This window comes from Octopus bimaculoides, chromosome 7 (assembly GCF_001194135.2).
Source record: "Octopus bimaculoides isolate UCB-OBI-ISO-001 chromosome 7, ASM119413v2, whole genome shotgun sequence".
NCBI lineage: Eukaryota > Metazoa > Mollusca > Cephalopoda > Octopoda > Octopodidae > Octopus > Octopus bimaculoides.
The window spans coordinates 14,159,819-14,171,058 of NC_068987.1; the positions used below are offsets into that span (position 1 = coordinate 14,159,819).

The following is an 11,240-nucleotide window of genomic DNA, read 5'->3' on the forward strand; positions in this document are numbered from 1 at the left end:
TTATTCACTCTTGTCTTTGGTTTTCCATCTTGATACACCTGGTATTGGCACTCTGGTTACGACGGCATGGCCGACATCATATCCTTTCCCTGCCACCCACTTTACACTTCCAACACCAAGGCTCACAGCTCCTGTTGCTGCACCAGTTGCTGTACTATACAAACCACTTGAAACCCGCCAGATCATACTGGGTTGTTTGCTTGGATCTGAGATTGAGACAAAAAATTTTTTTTTAAATTAAAATAAAAAATCCCTAAAAATGTTCATACATTTACCAAATATTTAGAACAATATATTAAGACAAATACATAAGAAAATCAACTGACATTGTATTTAACCCTTTAGCATTCAGATTTTTTTTGTTAAATGTAAAGCTTATTTATTCATATTGTTTTGAATTAATCATACATTTATCTTGTAGCTTCAAGATTTTGATGATGTGGAAGTTTATGTTTAGAATGACACTGTAGAGTGGGTGTGAAGCTGGTAGAATATTTTCGCTTTATGTGGCAGGATTAAATGCTAAAGGGTTAAACAAGGGTATCTTGGTTTGGTGGAGACGATTGAAATATTTAAATCACAATGTCTTCAACACACACACATTGAAGTTAGAGGAAGACCCATAGACAAAGTCAATTCTATAGTTTAGGTCAGTGGTTCTTAACCTTTTCTTGTAGTGCCTCCGTCTTCCTTTTAAGTAGTTGCTATGCCTAGCACCAATGTAAGTGGTGAATGAGGTATCATGACTAAACTAACTTAACATGGTTGATAATATATTTTACTATAAAAACACTGTATAAGCTTTTAACAGTGAACGATGCAAAAATTAACAAAGACAGAAGTTATAAATTTACTTTATATATTGCAAGTTAATGACTTCTCTGAGCCACATGAGATCTTGTTTTATTATTATAACCATAACTAGTTTTATCAAGTACAATATAATTATTACTGTAGGTAAAATTTAGTATGTCGTGTTACTTCGTTGTCTCCTCACCACTCCCTAAAACCTCAATGTCAAGTACCCCCTTTGAGAGGAGGGGCAGTACTGCCCACATTGAGAACCTCAGATCTATATGCTTCACTAAAGTACTGTATTTGAAGGCATAAAAGATACATGAATATATTAGATGCCCCAAAATATCACCAGGAAACAATGTTTTTGTGCACTGAAAGCTCATGAGAGGCTCAGCTTTGTATACAAGACCCAGTGTGATTTTAAAGACATTTTTCTGGGGGTCAAAAAATGCATTTTACATTAGTAAGGCATGTATTACGTTTGTCCACTTATATTTCTCAACCAATGAATCCCATGGTGGCACTTTTTCTCACCCTTCCCCTCTAAACTGCATCCAAGTAGAATTTTCTTTCAACTTGTGTTTTCTTCTTTAACCAATCATCTTGAAACACCTTAAATTAAGCTTACTGGCCTCCCCTACCAGTCCAGACACCAGTTTAAGAAGGCATGAGAAACCTATAGCTATAGCCCTTTCATCTCAAATATATAAATAAGACCCAAAGACCAAGTTTTTCAGTGATTAGATCTACCCACTAATTAGAGGAAATTTAAACCAAAAAGACGTTAAGAAAGTACAGACTAAAACAATAAAGGATGAAAATTCTGATATAAAAAAGGAAAAAGAAAGTTTCCAATTTAAAATGACAAAACAGAATTCTGTAGTAGTTCAATGATTGAGCTAGACAACTATTAAGTTAACATCCTGCTACTAGCTGTATCTTCAACTCTGGCTACTAGTGTCACTGTGATTTCATGGTTCAGTAATCACAATTACATTATAGCATCCAATTGCAAAATACCACATACAACAACAACGACAAAAATAAAAAAAATATGTAACTAACTTTGTAGAAGTTACATAACTCTGTTAAAGAAAAATAAAAAACATGTACATCCCTGCAAGCTGGTAATTGAATTAAGTCTTAAAATTGAATGAACAAGAAGATGCAACCGACAGAAAATTTAAGACAGCACATTCATACGTATAATGCAAAGATGAGAAATTCAATTTAAGGGTAATTTTATTTTTTTTCCTTAATTTAACTTTTTTTTTTTCCTTCTCCAGTTTGAAATTTCAATCTGAATGAAATAAAATTTAAAATTCTAATTTGAACTTAAATTAGAATTCCTGTTATATAACTTAATTTTATAGAACTGAAATTCAGGGCAGTGGATCAGCAGAATTGTTAGAATATCAAAAATTCTGTGCTGTATTTATTTTGGCTCTTTACAGTCTGAGTTCAAACCCACCCAGATTGACTTTGCCTTTCATCCAGAAGGAACTGATAAAATAAAACACTAGTTGTGTACTGGGTACCAATACTCCTAACTAATCCCTCCCCTTTTGGGGTCGATAGATTAAGTACCAGTTACGCACTGGGGTCGATGTAATCGACTTAATCCCTTTGTCCTTGTTTGTCCCCTCTTTGTTTAGCCCCTTGTGGGCAATAAAGAAATAAGGGTGGCGTTCCAATTCAAAATTCATGAAAATTATAGAGAAATATCTAAAAAGAAAACTTGTTGCAGCTAATATTTGCGATTCTGGTGATGGTTGCATTGTTTTTTTTATGGGAAAGGAAAGAACTAAACTTGACTGTGTCGAAAATAACCATGAACATTCCATTATAGGATTAACTATGAAAGTGGCAAACCATATATGAAGTAATTAGCATGAATAGAAAGCAATTATGTGTTGATAGTGTTAATGGAAATTATGTGACATTTATTATTATTCACCATCCTTCCACCCACAAAGAAATCTGCCTAATGTATTTTATATAAATGTAGCTGAGTGATTAAGGAGTTTGCTTCCCAACAACATGGATTGTGGGTCCAGTTCCACTGTGTGGTACCTTGGGTAAGTGTCTTCAACTGTAGCCCCAGGGTCAACCAAAACCTTGAGTGGATTTGGGGGAAGCTGAAAAAAAACCAGCTGCATATTATATGAGAGTGAATCAGGGGCAGACTGAGCTGTCAGTCAATCAGGCACTGTCTGAGGGCCTGGTAAATAGTTATGTTTGAGGACCCTTAATACTCTCAGTCCGCTCCTGGAGTGAATCAAAAAGTAATGCAATTATAAATTGCATTACTTTCTGACTCACCCTCATATACATATGTATGTCTGTCTGTCTTTATATATGAATATATGTGTGGGTGTTTGTATCTCTTTGTCTTGGCATTGCATGGTTGTTGGTAAATGAGTGTTGTTCATTTCAGGTATTCTGTGAAAACATGTCTGGCCCCATGGCCAGACATTTCCTTGCTCAACAACAGGTAAGGGTTGGCAACAAGAAGGGCATCAAGCTGTAGAAAATTTGTTTCAATAAATTCCATCTGACCCATGTAAGAATCAAAAAGCTTATTACTACAATTGTGAGGAGTACGGCTTGAAAGAATGAAAGGCAAAGTTGGTCTTGGTGGGTTCTGAACTCTATTACAATGTTATTAAATCAGATAGAATAGAAGGATCTGAGGAAACTAGTAATTTGATAGCCTCCATCCATAAATATTTCGTAAGAGGAATAAATAGGCCAGACCCTTGTCAAAGAGAAAGAGAGAGGAGGAGGAGAGGGGAAGAGAGAGAGAGAGAGAGAGGAAGAGAGAGAGAGAGAGAGAGAGAGAGATAGAGGGAGAGAGAGAGAGAGAGAGAGAGAGAGAGAGAAATTAAGAGAGAAAAAATGGAGAGAGAGAGAGAGAGAAAGAAAAAGGAAGAGAGAAAGAAAAAGGAAGAGAGAGAGGGAAAAAAGAGAGAGAAAGGAAGAGAGAAAGCAAAATGTCTTTTGAAGGTACCAATGGTCTTATTAATTTTCTTAAGATCCCACTGTTTTTAATATCATTTGAAATTACAGTTCAAGGTTACGCAATCTAATAGATTAAAATCTGCCAAAAATGTAATCCATCCATTTTTCCAACTTATTTCAATTCTTAGTTTCACACACATGGTCTTTTTTCTTCTTTACTTCAATTACATATATACTTTTCAGTTTGTGTTTGTTTTTAAATATTGATTTCAAATTTTGGCACAAGGCCAGCTATTCCAGGGAAGAGGATAAGTTGATTACATCAACCTCAGTGTTCAACTGGTACTCATTTTATTGACCCCAAAAGGATAAAAGGCAAAGTCGACCTTGGATGAATTTGAACTCAGACTATAAAGATAGATGAAATGTTTTTAGATATTAATAGTGATATTTAAACCCCTCTCATACAACTCACCAGACTGCTCCTTGTTCTATGATACAAATGTCCTGTTTTTCAGTGATCTAAAATCAAGCTTTCCATCAAAATCTAGTATATATAAATTGCAGTATGTGTGTGAATAATAACTAATGCATACATTTCCACAATTCCCAACTGATTTTCTCCAAACTTTACACACACATTAGTTGTGTCCCAGGGATGGTCATGCACTATACTCTCGGAGTGGTTGGCGTTAGGAAGGGCATCCAGCTGTAGAAACTCTGCCAGATCAGATTGGAGCCTGGTGCAGCCATCTGGTTTGCCAGTCCTCAGTCAAATCGTCCAACCCATGCTAGCATGGAAAGCAGACGTTAAACGATGATGATGATAAACTATAACAAATTAGTTTTAAGATTTAAACAAACAAAAAATCTTCAACGAAGCATTGAAAATAATTCCTACATGCTGCTGTAGACACAGCTGTTAGAATCATAAGAACTTATATTAGACTTCATGTGAAATAGTGCAATCACATCTCAGGATAGCATACCTTAGAGACCTAATTACACAAGATCGATGAAGACATACTATGTAGCAGGCAGACAAAACAAATTACTCAGGTATTTAGTTTCCCACAGCCTAAGCAATTACACTCCTCCTATTTCCTTTCTCTCAATCTCTTATTTCCTCTCTACTCTTTCTCTGACATTAGTTTCATACTCCTCATGCTAATTGAATAATGAACGAAGAAATTAGGCAATCATAATTTATTTTTCACTGGTATAACCTGTACATTATGTTCCCTGTTGTTTAACTGCTTTGACATTAAATTCCTTCCAAAGTCATAAATTAATTTTTATTAGTTAGCATTGTTGGACGGGTAGAGGAGGATGCTTATAAAATTGGCAGCCTTTCTAAATTGGCCAATTGAGGTTAAAGTTGTTGAAGCTCAATTCAAACTACTTCAGCTTAATGATTCAAAGGAAAACATTTCATAGTTTTGGAATTCTAAGGGAAGAAGGATTAAGAAAAGTGTCCAGTAATCTTACTGAAGATGAATGTATTGAAAAGGTCTTTAATCTCCAGTACAAAAGACAGGAAATGTACCATACTAAAAATTGAATTAAGGGAAATAACACATTAAAAAAAAAACAAAAAAACTTGTGAAATAACTAGTTCTGATCCTGAAAACTGACATTTAGTCATTGGTTAGAATTAACATTTATGTTGTTAGCTGTTTTAGTTGTTTCATATATCTCAATGTAGATCAAATAGTTTTCTCCTTGAGAATATCCAGTAAATAATACAATATTTCCATCCATTATTCCTAGGAAGGAAATAAGAGTGGGGTGGGGTGTTGAGAGTCCTCAAGTACCTCTTCTGTATGGTTCTATCAGAAGTAATTGTAATTAAACTTTTCAGCTGGATTCCTAAGCATGACCAACTAAGACTTTAAAGTTTCCTGATGGTTGGCTTGAAGAATCTGTCTTTCAATTCTTTCCAGCAACTATTGCAATATCTGTTGGTTGTAAATAAAACAGTCAAATATATAAGAATGTAGTGCCATACTACTTTAATCTGCTATTTTGGAACAATTTTTTTAGCGTCTTCAATATGTATGCTTCATTGCTTCTGTTTTGTATCATAGGTCAAGGATTTGAAAATGTATGGCTTCAGCAAGATTGCAAAAGTGTTTCATATAAAATCTGAGAGATACAATACAATAGTATTGATCAAACAGAGAAGACATAAGCAATGAATAGACTGCAGTTGTTTAGCTCAAGGTCAGCTCAGATTAACATCTGTTTGAGTCACATGACATGACAAAATAAGTATAAGAACAACATTAATGCTATAATTGAGTCATTACTGAAGATGTTTTTATTTTGTAAATTTTCAACACCACGTCACTGTCCTGGAACCGAAATCTCTTTCAAATGATTTAAATATTTGAGCCATCTAAGTATAAAACCTTTGTTAGTTGTCAGGACACGCACAACTTCTAAAATGATTCAAAGATAATGACTTTTAGCAGTGATTACTAAATATTTTTTGTCCTTTCTTTCTACATTCCATATTATGCAGAATTATAACATTAATATACACACATACATGTAATACTGTTCTGACAAGAGGATCTCACAATACTATACCAGGTAATAATAATACATATAAAAATTTTCCAATAAAGTAATTATAAACTAAATGCTTCTTAAAGAATGCTTAAAGCAAAACTAATGACTACAGGTGTGGATGGCAAATGGTAGTGGCCACTTTTGGAAATGCTGATGTAGAAAACAGTGTCCCCACCTCCACACGCTTTTAGGGTCTGGAGAGGAAGTGCCTATAGCTTTTGCAGCCCCTCTAAATTGATACCATAAATGGACTACATGAATCTTTGCAAGTCAGTACTTGCAAAAATGAAATGAGCAAGGAGGGAATTTCAGAAGGCTGAAGTTCTGGGAAGGAAGGACGGGGTGTAGTGATTGATTAATGCAACTATTTTATCCTTTATCTCACTGATTTTCAGTAACTTGAAACAAAACAGCTATTTGTTCTCAGGAACACATACGGCAATAAAAAGAGTGAAGTTGAAACTGTAGTTACGTTCTTCTAGCAGTGATTACTAAATACTTTTGATCCTCTCTCTGTCTCATCCCTCAAGCATAATTATAACATTATATTTTAGCAGTCAAGAACTTCACTCCACAGCCACAATACCTTGCAGTCCAATATCCAATATCTGGGACATCATCACCCTTGAAAGAGGAACCCCTCCCTGGATTTCTTCCACTGCTGTCCGTCTCTGGCCTGTCATAGCCATATAGACTTCTAGGTAGAGGGTGAGATCATCTCACCATCTTATCTTTTGTTGGCCTCTTGGCCTTGGTGTCCATTCTATCACTGATTGTCCATCTGTTGTCCTTCATTCATGCGATGCTGCCAGCCCATCTATATTTGTTCTCCTTGATGGTTCTTATAATGTCATTGACTCTTGTGTGCTTTTGAATCCAGGTGTTGGGTTTCTTGTCCTGCAATGTGATGCCGAGCACGATTCGTTTTGTTTTCCACTGGGCTACAATGAGGGTGTTCATTGTGGTAGTGTTGAGAGCCCATGTTTCACTGCTGCAAATCAGCCCTGGCAGGATGTACCTGAAGATCTTGGCAGTAATAATATTCAAATAAATTCATTCATATTGGCAGCACAGAGTTGTTTATCTTAAAATCCTACCACATTTGCAAATGAAATTATTTGTTGAACATTCTTATCATTTCTCCCATTTTTCACATTTTTTTTGTTTTTAACAAATTAACTAATCAGAGACAATTGAAACTTAATTAAAACATGTACACCAATAACATGTGGATCAGACCCAGATAACTGAAATATTGTTTGTGGTAAGGGAAACTAATGAGCATGTATCTAGAAAGATATTTTTAAAGTTTTGGATGAATGACTCCTTTCACCCCCCACCCCAAAATAAAAGATGATCTACTTGGAAAAAATTCATCTAAATATATCTACAAGATTTGTGCGTCAGTTGTTATACTTTTAAAAGTAGTTTTAAGAAGTCAGGCATCATGGAAACCTGCCAGCATGGAATTGTAACATCAAATTTCTTGTTTCTGCTGCTGCTGTTACTTCTAAATAACCAAATATTTAACAAAATTTTTAAAAAGATGAATATCACCTTTTTACTCAATACTAAATCTTCATAAGTTTACAAAACTTCATAAATTAAAATTAAATTTTTTTCTTAAAAATCAGTTGTTTACTTCAGAAAGTGGATCTGCTATTACGAAACTATAAATAAATATATAAAAGCATCATTATCACTATCACAAATATAGGTTGTGAAACAGATAATTTGTTTGTTAGTGGGAAGAGTAGGTGATAGCTGCTTTCATGACACACTGATTTGATTTTATTAGATTTTTTTTTTTCTTTTTGGCATTTACCAAAATACAAAATGCCAATTTCTCTCAACCTATGAGATGAAACATGAAAAAGAATGGAAAATGAACACTTATTTAATTAAGCTTCTTTTATCTTTTTCAATAACTTGAAGTTAACACAGAATGTAGCAGAAGTGAGGAGAATATAAGACAGAGAGGAATGAAGCAGTTCCCAAGTAAAATGTAACCCTAAAAAGGTAACCTGAACTAAAGTTGATATAGTCAGGAAGTAGAAGTATCATATTTTGTCTGCAAGAGCACCAACTGTCAGTATATAATACATATGGTAAGAATAGACAAAAGATGAATGTTGCAGTTAAGTTGCTAATATAACTTATTTCCTAGATTCCAGGGCATGGCTTCATAACTTTATTAAAAACATTACACTGAATCCTTGAGCAACGTATATTTATTAGCTTTCACTTCATATAAATAATGTCTGCATTAGAAATGTATGATGCATGACATAATTTTGCTAGTGTCACAAGCAGACTGTCCCAAACAAGGCTATAAAAGATCTACAGAGCAGATTAAAAGGTCCATGTTTGTTTTCACACAATTTAAAACAAAAGAATAGCAGATCAAATGCCCAGAAGAATGAAAAGAACATTACAGTTAGATAAACAGTGTTTACTACATTGGTGTATTTATATAACAATAATGCATAAAGAAAACATTATGCATGGTCATATATGTGTGTGTGTGTGTGTGTGTGTGTGTGTGTGTGCATGTATAGTTATCATAACATCCACTTTTCAATGCTTGCATGAGTTAGAGTTTACTGAGACAGATTTTCTACTGCTGGATGTCCTTTCTGTTGCCAACCTTCACTTGTTTCCAAGCAAGGTAACATTTCTCATACATATCTCAATTAATGAATGATGAAAGAATAGGAGTTATGTAATCGCTTTCATTAGCTCAGAATGGTTTGCAAATTCAAATCTCTATTAAACATCAGCTGATATAAATGTTGGCTGCTTGATTATTTTCCTGTCACATTTTACATTGTATAGAGAGAAGGTAAGACAGAGAGAAAGAGAGAAAAAAAAGAGAGATTGAGTATAAAAGATATATAGAGGGAGTTAACAAAAGAGGTGCAAGATGACTGCACACACTAGGTTTGGTGACAGGCAATGAGTAAATGAATGCAGAAGCTATACACACACACAAACACAGTGAAAAATAATTATAAAGAGAGAAAGGACAGAGTGATTAATGACAATACTTATGGAAGGAGTTATACAAATGAGAAATTTATTTTAATTTTTATTTTAAGGTAATAAATCTTTTCTTTTGAAAATTAGTACTCATTTCATAATTTTGTACAGGTGACTAGACATGTGATAAATGTTGAAATTTTAACTATTATATGTATACCATATTTTCTGATATCATCCACAGTGACAAAAGTATACTTCTAAAGATACCTGTCATATGACAGGTAACACTTATATTTTAACAAATTACAATAGCAAAATACACTAATTCCTTTACAATACTGTAAATGCATTCAGTAAGCTCATCCATCACCTCACCATCATTGATTCATACGCTCCATCAAGTATAATTATCAAAGAAAAGTTTGTAGAATGTAGCTAATTTCAGCTGTTGGCTTACTGTAATTACTAACAAGACTAATTACAAGTTAAAATACTAGGTTAATCTTGGTCTCGTAGTTACAGGTCAAACATTACCAAAACCATTGTGTTGTACTTCCTTGGTAAGGTACAAACGTACATTTTTGCTTAGAAGGTTTAGCTGATAAATAAGGCCCCCCTCCCCCCACCGCCTCAAGAGTTGATGTAATTATCTGTAGCAAAGGAATCAAACTTACAAAGAAAATATCAATCCAACAATGCAAAATCCAGATTTGAAAAAGCTATTCCCTGCCAATGCAACCACAAAAATCATCATTTAACATCGACATTTCCATAAAATTAGTTGAGGTAAGAGAGTATTGTAGTTCGCTTGAAGCATTGTGTATTGTTTGTAAAGAATAAAGTTTAGAATGGTACAACAATGCACTATAGAACAAAAAATGGACTATATACCTGTTGTAATTTGGTTATCTATAGTCCGATGATATTTCGGAATTACAATTCCTTCTTCAGATCTTCTTAGCTGGAGTCTCTGCTATAATCGTTGGAATACAGTTTATAGCAGAGACTCCAGCTAAGAAGATCTGAAGAAGGAATTGTAATTCCGAAATATCATTGGACTATAGATAACCAAATTACAACAGGTATATAGTCCATTTTTTGTTCTATAGTGCATTGTTGTACCATTCTAAACTTTTTATTCTTTAGTTGAGGTAAATTTTTCTATGGCCAAGTGTCCTTCCTATTACCAACCCTGACTTATTTCTAACTGAGGTAATACTTCCCCTATAGCTAGACATGCTTTTCATGGAATACTGAAAAGGAACAACATAACTTGTATGATGGTGATGTTCATTTACAACCATCAGATGATGGTCAAGACAAGGATGTACACAAACACATGTCTATATCCACTATATACAACAGAAGCAGTATTAGATTGGGTATGTGCTACTGACAAAGCCCAACAATTTTTATCTCCTCCTGGTATATGTTTGTGCTTTTAAACACTGTATACATAAGAGATATTATTCCCAGACGAATACTGCAATATATTTGCTTTTTCACAATGTATCTGCATTCACCCTTTAGCATTCAAATTACTGTCAAATGTAATGCTTATTAATTCACATTGTTTTGAGTTAATCATGCATTATCTCATAGCTTTGAGATTTCGATGTGGTTGTTTATTTGTAAGGTAGGCTGTAGGAGGCCAAATCTGGCCAGTTTTAACATAAAACAGACAGAATATTTGAGGTGGATATGGCTGGTTTAAATGCTAAAGGGTCAAGTATGATATACAAATGGCTATACACACACACATTTGTTTTCCTATGTGTTTGTTCTGTTGTCTGTAAACAAAGTCCGTTTTGTTTTTATGTCCCCGTTCATTTTTCTAACGTCCTGTACCTGGATATGCATCTATATATACATGTAGATGTAGGTATGTACATATATGTATGTATACATGCATATGCTTATATATC

At 34.2% G+C, this 11,240-nt stretch overlaps 1 protein-coding gene across 1 annotated transcript in view; it reads right to left on the reverse strand.

The window, feature by feature from the left end:
* The window catches only part of LOC106871124 (uncharacterized), a 31,359-nt gene continuing 20,119 nt past the window's right edge, over nt 1–11,240 (reverse strand). The window contains exon 3 of the mRNA XM_014917435.2: nt 1–206. Coding sequence (XP_014772921.1) covers nt 1–206 — 206 coding nt within the window. The remainder of the gene's footprint in view (nt 207–11,240) is intronic.